Source organism: Lepidochelys kempii, chromosome 6 (genome assembly GCF_965140265.1).
Source record: "Lepidochelys kempii isolate rLepKem1 chromosome 6, rLepKem1.hap2, whole genome shotgun sequence".
Lineage (NCBI taxonomy): Eukaryota > Metazoa > Chordata > Testudines > Cheloniidae > Lepidochelys > Lepidochelys kempii.
The window spans coordinates 70,107,811-70,126,180 of record NC_133261.1 but is presented as its reverse complement, the minus strand read 5'-3'; the positions used below and the strand labels follow the sequence as shown (position 1 = coordinate 70,126,180).

General features: G+C 43.2%; 1 protein-coding gene across 7 annotated transcripts in view; it reads left to right on the top strand.

The window, feature by feature from the left end:
* STARD9 (StAR related lipid transfer domain containing 9) overlaps positions 1-18,370 on the top strand; it is a 244,368-nt gene that overhangs the window by 129,284 nt on the left and 96,714 nt on the right. For all 7 annotated transcript variants that reach the window (XR_012159442.1, XM_073348593.1, XM_073348592.1 and 4 more), the window contains 4 exons: positions 7,900-7,951; positions 8,893-9,030; positions 16,986-17,068; positions 17,806-17,915. Coding sequence is in view for 6 of the 7 variants with exons in the window: in XM_073348593.1 (XP_073204694.1) it covers positions 7,900-7,951; positions 8,893-9,030; positions 16,986-17,068; positions 17,806-17,915 (383 nt within the window). In the remaining variant the exon portion in view is untranslated. The remainder of the gene's footprint in view (positions 1-7,899; positions 7,952-8,892; positions 9,031-16,985; positions 17,069-17,805; positions 17,916-18,370) is intronic.

Genomic DNA, 18,370 nt, shown 5'->3' with positions numbered 1-18,370 from the left:
CAGGGCAGGGGGTTGAGGCAGTGTTCCCTCTAATTTTTTCCATCCATATGCGGAATGAATTTTGTTATGTGCACCATATCGAGGTTTGTGCGGATGTGCGCCACCAGTAGAAACCAAAAACCTAGATATAATATTTTTTAAAAGTTACCATACGGATAATTACTCCAGCCAGGACAGGTTAGGCATTTTAGAACTCACTATTCAAAGAATTAAGTTTAAGTGTAAGAGAAATAAAAATTATGAAATGCATAGACCAGTCAAAACACTAAAACAACGCACTTAGAAAGAAGTATCAAGAAGTAACAACAACCACCACCACAACAATACAAATATGTATGGGGAGGTGAGTGTGAAAGACAGGGTGTGCGTGCAATGGAGACACATGCTGCAGGTGCGTGTGTTGCCCCTTGAAGTACACTGACGCCACTTTAAGTAGATCAGTTGCCCTTTTAAGTAGACCAGCAGGTTCAGACATAAGAGCATCTGCCAGCAAGCTCCCTCCATCCTGAGCCCTGTTGTGCCACCCCCTCTCTATAGAGATGGGGTACGGGGGAGGGGATCACCCTGACATCAGCCCCCCTCCCTGCTCTGCACAGCAAGTAGGAGGCTCCTGGGAGCAGCTCCAAGGCAGAGGGCAGGAGCAACACACGGCAGTGGGCGGAAGGACACCTGAACTGCGCGACATTTGATAGCCTGCTTATAGCTTACAGAGAACTTAGGGTTGGGTGGTTGGCACCAGGGGCTGCCCCAGCAGCGGCTGGCACGGCTGCGGAAGTCGTGGAGGTCCCGGAAAGTCACGGAATCCGTGACTTCTGAGACAGACTCGCAGCCTTGCTTATAGCTTCTTCTCACAGAAAACAAGCTGACAGGGTCATTACTCAAGTGAGCTCTTCCTTTAATGAAGGAGAGTGAGGAATGAATTTAGAGTCTTTGACCTCCAGTTGTCACGCACAATGATCACTTGCTTTGAAATTAGCACTTTTCTGTTAAAGTTCTTCATTTGCATTCCACACAGCTTCTTTCTCGTTTGATGAGTTATTTAGTTACAGGCGTGTATACAATGTAAATTATAATGGGATATAGATAAATGAAAACAATGGAAGTAACATCCCATTAGTTTCCATGAAGTTTAAACACGTAATCATTGTCATTGCCCTTCTCTGGACTTTTCCCAATTCTAATGTATCCTTTTCGAGATGGAGCAACCACAACTGCACTCAGTATTCAAATACCATGGATGTATATTGTGCCATTATGATATTTTGTGTCTTATTATCTATCCCCTTCCTAATGGTTCTATCATTCTGTTAGCTTTTGTGACTGCTGCTGCACACTGAGTAGATGTTTTCAGAGAACTATCCAGGGTGACTCCAAGATCTCTTTCTTGAGTGGTGACAAGTAATTTAGACCCTATCATTTTATGTGCATAGCTGGAATTATTTTTTCCAATGTGCATTACTCAGCATTTACCAACATTGAATTTCATCTGCCATTTTGTTGTCCGGTCCCCCCGTTTTATGAGGTGCCTTTGTAAATCTCAGATGTCAGTCTTGGACATTGTATCATCTATAAATTTTGCCACCTTACTGTTCACTCCCTTTTACAGATCATTTATGAATATTTTGAATAGCACGGATCCCTGAACAGATCCTTGGGGGACTTGGCTATCTGCCTCTCTCCACTGTGAAAACTGACCATTTATTCCTATCCTTTGTTTCCTGTCTTTTAACCAGTTACTGATCCATGAGGGGTCCTTCCTTCTTATCCCATGACTGCTTACTTTGGTTAAGAGCCTTTGGTGGGGGACCTTGTCAAAGGTTTTCTGAAAGTCCAAGTACACTATGTCCACTGGATCACCCTTGTCCACATATTTGTTGACCCCCTCAGAGAATTCTAATAGTTTGGTGAGGCATGATTTCCTTTTATAAAAGCCGTGTTGACTCAGTCCCAACATATTGTGTTTATCTAGATATCTGATAATTCTGTTCTTGACTATAGTTTCAACCAGTTTGCCTGGTTAGGCTTACTGCCTGTAATTGCCAGCATCAATTCTGAAGCCCTTTTTTTTTTTTTTAAATTGGTACTACATTAGCTATCCTTCAGTCATCTGGTGCAGATGCTGATTTAATTGATAGGTTACATACCGGAATTAGTAGTTCTACAATTTCATATTTGAGTTCCTTCAGAACTCTTGCGAGAATACCATCTGGTCTTGGTGACTTACTATTTAGTTTATCATTTTGTTCCACACCCTCCTTTTCCAACACCACAGCCTGGAACAGTTCCTGTTATTTGTCACCTAAAAAAAATGGCTCAGGTTTGGGGATTTCTCCCACATCCACTGCAGTGAAGACAGATGCAAAGAATTAATTTAGCTTTTCCACGATGGCTTTGTCTTCCTTGAATGTTTCTTTAGCACCTCGGTTGTCCAATGCCCCACTTGGACTATTTGGCAGGCTTCCTGCTTCAGATGTACTTAAAATATTTTTTGCTATTAGTTTGGGTCTTTAACTAGTTGCCCTTTGCATTCTTTCTTGGCCTGCCTCATTATGCTTTTACACTTGATTTACCACAGTTTATGTTCCTTTATATTTTCCTCTGTAGGATTTGATTTTTGAAGGATGCCTTTTTGCCTCTAACCACCTCTTCTACTCTGTTTAGCCTGGGAAGGGGGTTCACTCACCACAAATAGTACCTCTTTGTGGCTGCTCTGGGTCTCACCCGGTCTGGTGCTTTCTTCCATCAGTTACTCAAGCTGTGACCTCTCTCACTCACTCACTCACAGCCCTCCAGTCAGATCACTGTATAGTCCTCCCCTTCTGGGTAGCCAAGTCTCTCTAGACCAGCTGTCTGGTTGGCACCTCTCACACTCCTGTGCCACTTTCCAGTGGCTGTTAAGGGAACTCGGGCATGCCCTCTACACTGGGTTCCAGCCCACGAACCCTGTAACAAACACTCAGGGTCTGCCCCGTCCTACCCCTTGCTGCTGTTTCCCTGGACTTCTTCCTACCTTGCCCTCTCAGGCTTCCTTTCCCTATAACTCCTCTTGGGTTAACCCTTCTTCTTGGGCTTATTCTCCCTTGGGTTCTCTGCTCTCCTCCCTGCTCCCAGGGAGTTACTGCAGCCTCTCTTTAGCAGCCTCTTTCTGCCCTGAGCTACTTGGCTTTATACAAACCCTGCCTGTTCCTGTCCAGGTGAGCTTCATCCTTTAATTAGTTGTCATAGCTCCCTGGCTGCTCCTCAAACTGCAGCCTAGGTGGATAATTAGTCCAATTAGCCAACTTAACCCTTTCAGTGGCTGGTGTGGAATGAACACCCCATAACATAGCCATAGTGGCATTTTTTGGTCCTATTACTGTTTTTTTAAATTTGCGGTATACTTTTAGTTTGAGCCTTTATTATGGTGTTTTTAAATAGTTTCCATGCAGTTTGCAGGCATTTCACCCTTGCTACTGTTCCTTTTAATTTCCATTTAACTAGCTTCCTCATTTTGTGTAGTTCCCTTTTTTGAAGTTAAATGCTATTATGGTGAGTTTATTTGGCATTTTTACCCATACAAGGATGTTAAATTTAATTGCTTGGTAATAGCGACCATAATGTAATCAGCTGTATTCACCTCTTGGACCAGGTCCTTTGCTTCACTTAGGACTAAATTAAGAGTTGCCTCTTCCCTTGTGGGTTCTGGGACAAGCTGCTCCAAGAAGCAGTCATTTATAGTGTCTAGAAATGTTGTTTCTGCAGCCCTTTCTGAGGTCAATATGAGAATCGTTGAAATCCACTATGATTATTGTGTTTTTTGCCTTTGTAGCCTGTCCAATATCACTGAGTGGGGGGAGAGAAAACCTTTTGTAGTGATAAACACCCATTTTTTCATGGTCTGTATGTATAAAAACATCTTCTGTATTTTCCACAGTATGCATCCGATGAAGTGAGCTGTAGCTCACGAAAGTTTATGCTCAAATAAATTGGTTAGTCTCTAAGGTGCCACAAGTACTCCTTTTCTTTTTTCATAAGCACTGTCACCATACTGGTCAGGTGATTGGTAGAATATTCCTACTGCTGTATTCTTGTTCTTCAAGCATGGAATTTCTGTCCATAGAGATTCTGTGGTACAGTTTGATTCATTTAAGATTTTTACTTTATTTGATTCTATGCTTTCTTTCACATATAGTGTGTCACCCCCACCAGCGCAACCTACTCTGTCATTCCTGTGCATTTTGTACCCTTGTATTACCGTGTCCAGCTGATTATCCTCATTTCCCCAGGTTTCTGTGATTCCTATTATATCAATATCCTCATTTAATACCAGGCATTCTAGTTCACCCATCTTAGTATTAGACTTTTAGCATTTTTGTATACGCTCTTTTACTGCTCACTAGCTCCTATCTGTACATTAACAACTTCTTTCCTATCATCTTCACTAGGATATACAGTTCTCCCTTTAATAAACTCATCCTTAAGGGACATCTCTGCCTGGCTGGCTTTCCGCTGTCTCTTAGTTTTTAAAAAATCCTCTACAACTTTGTAATTGTACACGCCAGCAATCTGGTTTCATTTTGGTTTAAGTGGAGCCTGTCCTTCCTGTATGTGCTCTTTCTTTTCCAGAAGGTTCTCTAGTTCCTAATAAACCTAAAACAGTCTTCCTTATACCATCGGTTTTTCCACACACTGAGACCCTGCAGTTCTGCCAGTCTTTCGGGCCTGGTGCACAGAACTGGAAGCTTTTCAGAGAATGGTACTATGGAGGTCCTGGACTTTAGTGTCTTAATTGGCAGCCTACATTTGGCCTCTATAACCTCTCTCCTACCTTTGCCTATATCATTGGTACCCACATGCACCACAACCACTGGCTCCTCCCCAGCACTGCAGATGTCTTGTGAGAGCCACAACCTTTGCACCCAGCAGGCAATTTACCATGTGGTTCTCCTGATCATCACAAACCCAGCTATCAACATTTCTAATAATCAAATCCTCTGTTACTATTACTTTGCTCTTCCTAGTAACTGGGGTTCTCTCCCCCTGGAGGGGATCTCCTCAGTAAAAGAGGAAACCATGACATCATCTGGAAGGAGGATCCCAAATACTGAATAGTTTTTTTGTCTCTGCTCCAGCTTGATGTTCTCCTTCCTCGAGACTTTCATCCTTCTGAACAGCACAGGGGCTGTCAGACTGAGAGTGGAACTGCTCTGTTGTGTCCCTGAAAGTCTTCTCTGCATAACTGTCTGTCTCCCTTAGCTCCTGCATTTCAGCTACTCTGGCTTCAAGAGCCCAAACTCTCTCTCTGATGGCCATGAGCTGCTTCCACCATATGCACACATACACCACCTGCCCCTGAGGCAGGTAATCTCACATGCTGCATTCAGTGTAATAAACTGGATAGTTCCCACTCTGCAGCTGAATTTCTGCCTGCACTATTTTTACCCTTGCATCTTTTTTTTTAAGTTGGTTATTTTTGATTGGTGGGGAGGGGTTGGTTTATTGGCCTAAGTTTAGAGTGTGTTTGTTAGGTGTATTGGGTTCTCTCCCCTTCATTCCCCTTTTCTTTTCTAGGGGGATTTTCTGACATTCTTCCAATACAGTGGTTCCCAAACTTTAACAGCCCACGAACCCCTTTCACTAAATTGTGAAATCTCATGAACACCCTCCTAAAAAGGAATATTTCCAGGGATTTAAGTTTAAATTTCCTCCGCACTCTGTGGGGCTCCTGCTGCTGGACCCCATTGACCGCTCTGGTCAACTGAGCTCCACTGAGCGTGGGCTGCAGGTCCCGCTGACCACTGGGGCTCGGGCTGCCAGCCTCAACTGCCCAGCCCCGCTCTCCCTGGGGCTCGGGCTGCCAGCCCCGCGTGGAGTGCTGGGGTTCGGGCTGCCGCCTGCCCCGCTCACGGGGGCAGGGCTCGGGCTGCCAGCCCCAACTGCCCGGCCCCGCTCTCCCTGGGGCTCGGGATGTCAGCCCTGCGTGGAGCGCTGGGGTTCGGGCAGCCAGCTCCCCTGCTGATGGGGGCAGGGCTTGGGCTGCCAGCCCCAACTGCTCGGCCCCGCTCTCCCTGGGGCTCGGGCTGCCAGCCCCGCGTGGATCGCTGGGGTTCGGGCTGCCGCCTGCCCCGCTCACGGGGGCAGGGCTCGGGCTGCCAGCCCCAACTGCCCGGCCCCGCTCTCCCTGGGGCTCGGGATGTCAGCCCTGCGTGGAGCGCTGGGGTTCGGGCAGCCAGCTCCCCTGCTGATGGGGGCAGGGCTTGGGCTGCCAGCCCCAACTGCTCGGCCCCGCTCTCCCTGGGGGTTGGGCTGTCTGACCTGCAACCAGGTCCTGTTTGCTGCCTCCAATGTTTGGGGTCCTTTGGCCTCCATTAGTGAAATTTTTCTGGGGAACCCCCTGTAATGTTCTGCCAACCTCCAGGGGTTCATGAACCCCAGTTTGAACCACTGTTCTAATAGCTCGGTTATAATCCCTCGGTCTCCTCCCCCTGCTGCTGAACTCTCACTGTAGCCAAACTCTCCTTACCTTGGTAGCTTACTTTCTCTTGTGTGGTCTCATTTTGTTGCGGGACTTTCTCTGCTTGAGAGCTGGACTGCGAAGGAATGCCTCTCTCAACTCCCTCGCAAAACTACTGTTCGCTACTCCTCTTCACTAGTGCCTTTGATCGCTTAGGAGGTTGCTTTTTAAACCCCTTTTCTCCCTGAGGAGAGAGCCTTCAACCTCTCAACAGAGGCCTTTGTGTATGAGCTTCACCCCCTCTCAGCCACCCAAGCAGAAGGTTGTGCTGGGTTGTCAGTTTGGAGTTGTTACCCAACCCATGTGTACAGGGACTCCAAGCTAGGGTTGTCACCTCAGAGATATAAAAACTCGGGCAACCAAGATGATCCTGAGCCTATAAAATTGGACAGCCAGCAGTATGTACTGAGCTCCCTTACAGATTTCCTGGGACAGCTACCGCAAAAAAGGGAAGTTCCTAGAAAAACTGGACAGATGGCAACCCTACCCCAGCTCCCTGGGGTGAGAGTGACAATCATCCCTCCTCGTCAGATGCTTAGAAACTAGAAGACATGCTCATGATTATATGTCATTCATTATTACCCTCTAAGTAACCTTGTCATCTTATTATAAACCTCTTCCTTCCTTTTTCTGCCCTGATGGATTGTTGCACTCTCGTATTGCTTCTTGTTTAGAATTAAATTGTATGCTATTTGGGGCAAGGACCATATTTTCATTTGTTCTGGTTGGACCACAGAAAACTTCAGATACTGTACAAATAATAATTTTTATATAATCTAAACCACTGATTATCAAGATGTGGTTGTGTTGTAACATATTCTTTAAAATAAACTTGTTAAGAGAGTGTGTGTATAAGAGTTGGGATTATGTTCTTGTCTGTCTGTCTGTAAACTGCTGCTCCTTGAAGATTCTGGGCTATGTTTTCAAAATTGGCTTCTCATTTTGTGCACACAGCTATTTGTGCATACAGTTATCATAATTACTCACTCAGATTGGGTCATTGGGCATCTGAGTACCCTGTCTGAAAGACTCAGATACCAGTGTGTGTGTTTAAATACAGTAATTGTGCTTGAGAGCAGCCATGCAAGCAAAACATCTAACTCAAGCAACTTAAATTATCCAGCTGGTTGCAGCATCTGCAGAGCTGCAGCTCTGTAACAACAGAGCTTCGAAGCACTAAGTGTGATTCGTAGCAATTACAAAACTGAGGGCAGTTGAAGGTTAAGACTCCATACACATTACAACTAATAGCTACAGTCTGCTCTAATCAACCCAGGCAGGGATAACTTGTCTGAAATATTTACCAAGATACTGTGGCAGAATTCATGAGAACTTTTATGCATTTTTCATTTTCAATAGATTACTTTTAATTTACCTAATTTACAATAGTTATTTCCCTCTTTTAGGAAGGAACAACCAAAATTGGAAGATGTGATTCAGACCAGGAGCAGGATATTGGTAAGAGACTGAGATTACATAGGATTTTATATAGCGTTCTGACAACCCAGGTGCTTTTGCTTGTCTAGCATAACGTTCTAATAGTCATTTTTCTTTACCAGCTGTCTCCATGTGAGAAGTTGAGAAGAGAATAACTGCTTGTAGGTTTGCTATATAATAAAGTGTTAGAGTTAATTTTTGCTGTTGTTTATTGGGTCAAGAAACACCATGAAAATAATTGAGAATCTACTTAAGTTTTTCCCAAGTAGGGTAAATTTACATTAGGGATAGAAAATTATTGTGGTTCAAAGCCCAGAACTTGCTGTATTCATTCCTGTATCAGTGCCTCCCCCACCCTCAAATAAAAAAGCTGTAAAGAAAAAAACTAGCAAACTGGCTTTCCTGTGGTTCAATATATTTCTTTCCAGCTATGTTGGGTCATGGATGTTCGATCTTAAAGTTACTTAGTTTTAATCTGGTCCCCCTGCTTCTTGTCTGATGTGATTTTTAGCAGCAACAATTTCCAGTACCAAAGCTAGTAGAAACTGACATTTAATACTGAAATTGGAAACAGCTTGGAATCCCAGCTTTGATTAAATCATCATGCTCTAGCTCTAGTAGTTAGTGAAATATCAGCTATTAAAATAATGTCACAGTTAAAATAGAAAATATAGCATGATTACAGGTCCTGATAGCTTACAACTTGCTAGGGATAGACACGTTTTGGAAGAACAGTTCAAATACTTTCAGACCAGTAAACTTTTCCAAAAACTGATCCTGAACTAGTAATCCGAGAGGAGACATTTAGGTTCCCATATGGTGCCATAGGATTGTTCTTTGACCATACTACTGTGTAGTTAGTCTATTTACCTGCACTGGAAGCTTTTGTTCTAAAGCAAAGGTTGAAAAGAGTGTAAAATAAACCTAAAATGATCAAATAAAAAGGACCTACAGTTTTGTAGTTCTGCAGGGTGAATGGATTGAGAGGAACCATTGTATCATAGACAACAAGTGTGGGATTGTGACGCTGCGGCCAGTCCAGGGAGCATATTGTACTGTAAATGGACAGGAAGTCACTAGTGCTTGTCGTCTGTCACAAGGTGAGTCTTGCAGTTCCTTTTTGTGGTGTTGATGCTAATGATACAGATATCAGCAGGTGAATACAGTAAAATACTGAGAGTAAATGCTGTAAATCTATTGTTCAGCAGTCCTTCACTTCCTTAGGATGGAACAATACGATCCAATAACCCTCTGAGTTCAGAAACTAGGATCTACTGAAGTCATACACGTCTACTAAATGGATGGGCATACGTCTTATGTTAAAATGAAACTGTTATGGTAATATTGAGATTAATTTTAACTGCAGTAATTCTTAGTTCTCTGAAAACGGAAGGCTTATTCAGGATTGCTCCTGACCAGTAAGGTAATAGGTTAGGTAGAACCCCTCTAACATGTCCACTGCAAATGGCATAAGGGCATGGCTTTCTGTGGACTGTACTAGAATGGTTGACCTTGGACTTCATTTCTCATTGGAATCAGATTTTTGTCAAAATTGTAGATGTTGAGGTACAGAATACAGGGGAGTGTCTCTGAATTCAAAGTTAGGGTTAGAGATTAAGGCAGGATTTACAAAAGCACCTAACAAACTCTATTGATGTCAGTGGAATAGGCCCTTATTGTGGTTTCAAAAGCAAACACTGGGAAACCTGGTGAAGTGAAGAAACAGACTGACAGAGCCAGAAGGGTACCAAAAAGTCACCTACTACAAGACAGGCCCAACAAAGAAAGTAACAGAATGCCACTAGCCATCACCTACAGCCCCCAACTAAAACCTCTCCAGTGCATCATCAAGGATCTACAACCTATCCTGAAGGACGACCCCTCACTCTCACAGACCTTGGAAGACAGGCCAGTCCTCGCTTACAGACAGCCCCTCAACCTGAAGCAAATACTCACCAGCAACTACCCAGCACACAACAAAAACACCAACCCATGGACCAAACGCTGCTACAAACCCCGGTGCCAACTCTGTTCACATATCTTTTCAGGGGACACCATCATAGGACCTAACCACATCAGCCACACCATCCGGGGCTCGTTCACCTGCACATCTACCAATGTGATATATGCCAGCAATGCCCCTCTGCCATATACATTGGCCAACCCGGACAGTCTCTATGCAAAAGAATAAATGGACACAAATCTGACATCAGGAATCATAACATTCAAAAACCAGTAGGAGAACATTCAATCTCTCTGGTCACTCAATAACAGACCTCAAAGTGGCAATTCTTCAACAAAAAAAACTTCAAAAACAGACTCCAACGTGAAGCTATAGAACTGGAATTAATTTGCAAACTAGATACCATCAGATTAGGCCTGAATAAAGACTGGGAGTGGTTGGGTCATTACAAAATTGAAACTTAATTTCCCCAATACTAATTTCTCCCTACTGTTACTACACCTTCTTGTCAACTGTCTCTAATGGGCCACTCTCTTACCACTTCAAAAGTTATTTCTCTTCCCTTGGTTTCCTGCTGTTAATTGATTTATCTTGTTAGACTGACCTAACACTTGGTAAAGCAACCCACATCCTTTCATGTATTTGTACCTGCTCTTGTATCGTTTACTTCATATATCTGGGAAACAAGCAGGGAGAACTGGAAGTCCTGGCACAGTCAAGGAATTATGATATGATTGGAATAACAGAGACTTGGTGGGATAATTCATAGATTCATAGATTCATAGATATTTAGGTCAGAAGGGACCATTATGATCATCTAGTCTGACCTCCTGCACAATGCAGGCCACAGAATTTCACCCACCACTCCTAAAAAAGACCTCACACCTATATCTGTGCTATTGAAGTCCTCAAATTGTAGTTTGAAGACCTCAAGGAGCAGAGAATCCTCCAGCAAGTGACCCGTGCCCCATGCTACAGAGGAAGGCGAAAAACCTCCAGGGCCTTCCAATCTGCCCTGGAGGAAAATTCCTTCCCGACCCCAAATATGGCGATCAGCTAAACCCTGAGCATATGGGCAAGATTCATCAGCCAGATACTACAGAAAATTCTTTCCCGGGTAACTTGGATCTTACCCCATCTAAAAACCCATCACAGGCCATTGGGCCTATTTACCATGAATATTTAATTACCAAAACCATGTTATCCCATCATACCATCTCCTCCATAAACTTATCGAGTTTAATCTTAAAGCAAGATAGATCTTTTGCCCCCACTACTTCCCTCGGAAGGCTATTCCAAAACTTCACTCCTCTGATGGTTAGAAACCTTCGTCTAATTTCTAATCTAAATTTCCTAGTGGCCAGTTTATATCCATTTGTTCTTGTGTCCACATTGGTATTGAGTTTAAATAATTCCTCTCCCTCTCTGGTATTTATCCCTCTGATATATTTATAGAGAGCAATCATATCTCCCCTCAACCTTCTTTTAGTTAGGCTAAACAAGCCAAGCTCCCTGAGTCTCCTTTCATAAGACAAGTTTTCCATTCCTCGGATCATCCTAGTAGCCCTTCTCTGTACCTGTTCCAGTTTGAATTCATCCTTCTTAAACATGGGAGACCAGAACTGCGCACAGTATTCCAGGTGAGGTCTCACCAGTGCCTTATATAACGGTACTAAAACCTCCTTATCCCTACTGGAAATACCTCTCCTGATGCATCCCAAGACGACATTAGCTTTTTTCACAGCCATATCACATTGGCAGCTCATAGTCAACCTATGATCAACCAATACTCCAAGGTCCTTTTCCTCCTCCGTTACTTCTAGTTGATGCGTCCCTAGCTTATAACTAAAATTCTTGTTATTAATCCCTAAATGCATGACCTTACACTTCTCACTATTAAATTTCATCCTATTCCTATTACTCCAGTTTACAAGGTCATCCAGATCCTCCTGTAGGGTATCCCTGTCCTTCTCTAAATTAGCAATACCTCCCAGCTTTGTATCATCTGCAAACTTTATTAGCCCACTCCCACTTTTTGTGCCCAGGTCAGTAATAAAAAGATTAAATAAGATTGGTCCCAAAACTGATCCTTGAGGAACTCCACTGGTAACCTCCCTCCAACTTGACAGTTCACCTTTCAGTAGGACCCGTTGTAGTCTCCCCTTTAACCAATTCCCTATCCACCTTTCAATTTTCCTATTGATGCCCATCTTATCCAATTTAACTAATAATTCCCCATGTGGCACAGTATCAAACGCCTTACTAAAATCTAAATAAATTAGATCCACTGCGTTTCCTTTATCTAAAAAATCTGTTACTCTCTCAAAGAAGGAAATCAGGTTGGTTTGGCACGATCTACCTTTTGTAAAACCATGTTGTATTTTGTCCCATTTACCATTGACTTCAATGTCCTTAACTACCTTCTCCTTCAAAATTTTTTCCAAGACCTTGCATACTACAGATGTCAAACTAACAGGCCTATAATTACTTGGATCACTTTTTTTCCCTTTCTTAAAAATAGGAACTATGTTAGCAATTCTCCAATCATATGGTACAACCCCTGAATTTACAGATTCATTAAAAATTCTTGCTAATGGGCTTGCAATTTCTTGTGCCAATTCTTTTAATATTCTTGGATGAAGATTATCTGGGCCCCCCGATTTAGCCCCATTAAGCTGTTTGAGTTTCGCTTCTACCTCAGATATGGTGATGTCTACCTCCATATCCTCATTCCCATTTATCATGCTACCATTATCCCTAAGATCCTCTTTAGTCTTATTAAAGACTGAGGCAAAGTATTTGTTTAGATATTGGGCCATGCCTAGATTATCCTTGACCTCCACTCCATCCTCAGTGTTTAGCGGTCCCACTTCTTCTTTCTTTGTTTTTTTCCTATTTATATGACTATAGAACCTTTTACTATTGGTTTTAATTCCCTTTGCAAGGTCCAACTCTACTTGACTTTTAGCCTGTCTCACTTTATCCCTACATATTCTGACCTCAATAAGGTAGCTTTCCTTACTGATCCCTCCCTTCTTCCACTCCCTATATGCTTTCTGCTTTTTCTTAATTACCTCTCTAAGATGCTTGCTCATCCAGCTTGGTCTACAACTCCTGCCTATGAATTTTTTCCCCTTTCTTGGGATGCAGGCTTCCGATGTGACTTCAGTACTGTCATGGATGGATATAAACTGTTCAGGAAGGACAGGCAGGGCAGAAAAGGTGGGGGAGTAGCACTGTATGTAAGAGAGCAGTATGACTGCTCAGAGCTCAAGTATGAAACTGCAGAAGAACAGGAGAGTCCCTGGATTAAGTTTAGAAGTGTGAGCAACAAGGGTGATGTCGTGGTGGAAGTCTGCTATAGACCGCCGGACCAGGGCGATGAGGTGGACGAGGCTTTCTTCTGGCAACTAACGGAAGTTACTAGATCGCAGGCCCTGGTTCTCATGGGAGACTTCAATCACCCTGATATCTGCTGGGAGAGCAATGCAGCGGTGCACGAACGATCCAGGAAGTTTTTGAAAAGTGTAGGGAACAATTTCCTGGTGCAAGTGCTGGAGGAACCAACTAGAGGCAGAGCTCTTCTTGACCTGCTGCTCACAAACCAGGAAGAATTAGATGGGGAAGCTAAAGTGGATGGGAACCTGGGAGGCAGTGACCATGAGATGGTCGAGTTCAGGATCCTGACACAAGGAAGAAAGGAGAGCAGCAGAATACGGACCCTAAGCTTCAGAAAAGCAGACTTTGACTCCCTCAGGGAACTGATGGGCAGGATCCCCTGAGAGAATAACATGAGGGGGAAAGGAGTCCAGGAGAGCTGGCTGTATTTTAAAGAATCCTTATTGAGGTTACAGGGACAAGCCATCCTGATGTGTAGAAAGAATAGTGAATATGGCAGGCGACCAGCTTGGCTTAACCGTGAAATCCTTGCTGATCTTAAACACAAAAAAGAAGCTTACAAGAAGTGGAAGACTGGACAAATGACCAGGGAGGAGTATAAAAATATTGCTCGGGCATGCAGGAGTGAAATGAGGAAGGCCAAATCACACCTGGAGTTGCAGCTAGCAAGAGATGTTAAGAGTAACAAGAAGGGTTTCTTCAGGTATGTTAGCAACAAGAAGAAAGTCAAGGAAAGTGTGGGTCCCTTACTGAATGAGGGAGACAACCTAGTGACAGAGGATGTGGAAAAAGCTAATGTACTCAATGCTTTTTTTGCCTCTGTCTTCACGAACAAGGTCAGCTTCCAGACTACTGCACTGGGCAGCACAGCATGGGGAGGAGATGACCAGCCCTCTGTGGAGAAAGAAGTGGTTTGCAACTATTTAGAAAAGCTGGATGAGCACAAGTCCATGGGGCCGGATGTGCTGCATCCGAGAGTGCAATCACATCCGCCAACTCCTTTAGCAGAGTCATTGGCCATTATCTTTGAAAACTCATGGCTATCGGGGGGAGGTCCCGGACGACTGAAAAAAGGCTAATGTAGTGCCCATCTTTAAAAAAAGGAAGGAGGAGGATCCGGGGAACTACAGGCCAGTGAGCCTCACCTCAGTCCCTGGAAAAATCATGGAGCAGGTCCTCAAGAAATTAATTCTGCAGCACTTAGAGGAGAGAAAAGTGATCAGGAACAGTCAGCATGGATTCACCAAGGGCAAGTCATGCCTGACTAATCTAATTGCCTTCTATGATGAGATAACTGGCTCTGTGGATGAGGGGAAAGCAGTGGACGTGTTTATTCCTTGACTTTAGCAAAGCTTTTGACACAGTCTCCCACAGTATTCTTGCCAGCAAATTAAAGAAGTATGGGCTGGATGAATGGACTATAAGGTGGATAGAAAGCTGGCTAGATATTTGGGCTCAACGGGATGGCTCCATTTCAAGTTGGCAGCTGGTATCAAGTGGAGTGCCCCAAGGGTCGGTCCTGGGGCCGGTTTTGTTCAATATCTTCATTAATGATCTGGAGGATGGCGTGGATTGCACCCTCAGCAAGTTTTCAGGTGACACTAAACTGGTAGGAGAGGTAGATACCCTGGAGGGTAAGGATAGGATACAGAGGGACCTTGACAAATTGGAGGATTGGGCCAAAAGAAATCTGATGAGGTTCAACAAGGACAAGTTCAGAGTCCTTCACTTAGGACAGAAGAATCCCATGCACCGCTACAGACTAGGGATCGAATGGCTAGGCAGCAGTTCTGCAGAAAAGAACCTAGGGGTTACAGTGGATGAGAAGCTGGATATGAGTCAATCCAACCTTGGATGTTGCCAAGAAGGCCAATGGCATTTTGGGCTGTATAAGTAGGGGCATTGCCAGCAGATCAAGGGATGTGATTGTTCTCCTCTGTTCAACATTGGTGAGGCCTCATCTGGAGTAATGTGTCCAGTTTTGGGCCCCACACTGCAAGAAGGATGTGAAAAAATTGGAAAGCATCCAGCGGAGGGCAACAAAAATTATTAGGGAACTGGAACACATGATTTATGAGGAGCGGCTGAGGGAACTGGGATTGTTTAGTCTGCGGAAGAGAAGAATGAGGGGCGATTTTATAACTGCTTTCAACTACCTGAAAGGGGGTTCCAAAGAGGATGGCTCTAGACTGTTCTCAGTGGTAGCAGATGACAGAACAAGGAGTAATGGTCTCAAGTTGCAGTGGGGGAGATTTAGGTTGGATATTAGGAAAAACTTTTTCACTAGGAGGGTGGTGAAGCACTGGGATGTGTTACCTAGGGAGGTGGTAGAATCTCCTTCCTTTTGAGGTTTTTAAGATCAGGCTTGACAAAGCCCTGGCTGGGATGATTTAGTTGAGGATTGGTCCTGCTTTGAGCAGGGGGTTGGACTAGGTGACCTCCTGAGGTCCCTTCCAACACTGATATTCTAAGTGGGTTCTAGCCCACGGAAGCTTATGCCCAAATAAATTTGTTAGTCTCTAAGGTGCCACAAGGACTCCTCGTTGTTTTTGTTTTTTTTTTGCTGATACAGACTAACATGGCTACCACTGAAAACTGGGAAACCACTTTTCTTGGCTGCCCAGAACTCCTGCTGTTAGGAGATGCTTCTTCTTTCACACCACCAGCAGACAGTCTTATTCAGCTTACTGGACAAGTCTTTATACAAAACGCCACTAGCTGTCACCTTCAGCCCCCAACTAAAACCTCTTAAACGCATTATCAAGGATCTACAACCTATCCTGAAGAATGACCCATCACTCTCACAGATCTTGGGAGACAGGCCAGTCCTTGCCTACAGACAGCCCCCCAACCTGAAGCAAATACTCACCCAGCAACCACACAACAGAACCACTAACCCAGGAACCTATCCTTGCAACAAAGCCCATTGCCAACTGTCTCCACATATCTATTCAGGGGACACCATCATAGGGCCTAATCACATCAGCCACACTATCAGAGGCTCATTCACCTGTACATCTACCAATGTGATATATGCCATCATGTGCCAGCAGTGCCCCTCTGCCATGAACATTGAGCAAACTGGACAGTCTCTACATAAAAGAATAAATGGACAGCTTATGCTCAAATAAATTGGTTAGTCTCTAAGGTGCCACAAGTACTCCTTTTCTTTTTGCGAATACAGACTAACACGGCTGCTACTCTGAAACCTATCTTATTATTGACACTTTTTTTTCAATTCTACTTCAAAGTTCCAAGATCATGATTCTGTGGGATTAAAATATGGCTTTATGTAGGGGCGTTTCTAAATTCTTCTTTGAATTTTTTTCTTTTACTTAGTAATTGGTACTTTAGATTTTTTCTCACTTTTTGTAGCATTTTCACTTTAAAGATTTTTGAGTATCTTAATTACTGAGCACTGGGACTTGAAAATTTTCTCTTATGTGCTCCTTGTGTCATTGAGATAGAGGAGTCAGAATAAAAAGAAATTTCCAGTAGTGGATTTGCCACTGACCTCCAGGGTTTAAGATTTTTTAAAAAGCACAGTAATGCTGGCAGTAACAGTGAGCAAAGTGTTACTAGGAGCAGTTTAAATAGTATGTACCATGGATACACATCAAATTCCAGATGTTTGATAAATTTTGTCTCCATAGTTTCCTTTTTTTTTCTTTTTTCTTTTTTTTAAAAAAACAGGAGGTCTTGTTGTCCTGGGCAAGGCTCATAAATTTAGGTTCAACCACCCAGCAGAAGCTGCCATTTTAAGACAAAGAAGATTGGTAAGTTTTGAGACTTTATATTTTTCTTTCCTAAATTCCTTCATTGGTGACTAACTTTGTTATTTCATTTTAAAAGCAAACATGAAATGTATAATGTTTCTTCATATCTACTTATTTACTTGCCCCATTTCCTCCTTCTAGTGGTCTGTAGTAACACTAAACCATTGTGGCTTGACATCAGTGCCATTTCCAGAGTTGCTTAGCAAAAGAAAATGCAGATCCTCTTAAATCATTTAACATGCCCTTGTTTTCCAGTCATGACTTCGCTGGCGTTGAAACAATATAATTTAAGGCATTAAAGTGGAAAGACCATTTAAAAACTTTCCACGATCAATAGTATTCTGAGTTGTCGTCTTTATGTTATTAGCTCACTGTTCAGCATTAAATACACTAAAAGCAATTTTAGCTGGTGAAATTATAGAATTAATGTATTGAGTGTCCCAGTGTTATTATCCATGCAGGTGTTGTTACATGCATCAGAGTTAGAGACTTAAATTAAAAATTGATAAAAGGAAATACTTTTTATATGGTGTATAAAAAGGGAACTCACTGCTGCAGGATATTATTCAGGAGATAGTTTATTCAGATTTCCAAACAGACTTAGACATCTGTAAGGTCATTGGGACAAGGACCATACCTCTATTCTGCAGCACATATTAACAGCAGCAATAATAAATTGAAACCTACTAGGTTGTTTTAATATTCCTTCCTCCTGCTCCCACCTTGTTTTTTAATAGATTAGTGAAGCCTCCCCCATATTGAGCAGCAGATCTTTGGAATGGCTGGACTTGGATGGAGATTTCACTCCTTCCCCTCCCTATATCTTTTCTCCCCTTGAAAAAGAAAGGTAAGTTTAAAAGAAGTATTCACCGGAATGTAACTTCCCTGGAACCTGGGTTCATTTCAAAGAGAAGTGGAATGCTTAGGTCCCATCATATTTTATTTCCTTATTTAGATTTAAATTATAATGATGAGTAGAACAGCTCCAACAGGAGAGATTGAGAGAACCACCCCTGATTATTCTATGCCCTGGTGGTCAGGGCACTAACTTGGGCTATAAAAGACCCAAGTTAAAATCCTTACTTCAAATCAGGCAGAGTAAGGATTTAAAAACAGGTCTCCTACATTCCAGGTGAGTGCCCTAAGCATGGGCTATTGGGTATCCTGGGACACACATGCTGCCAGTCCCCCAAAAATGCTCTGTATGGTCACCCCCAACAGTCTTTTGTATGAGGCCCAATCTGATATGCATGCTCTGAGAACAGCTACTGAATTGGGCCCTGCAGATGAGATAAGTGGGCA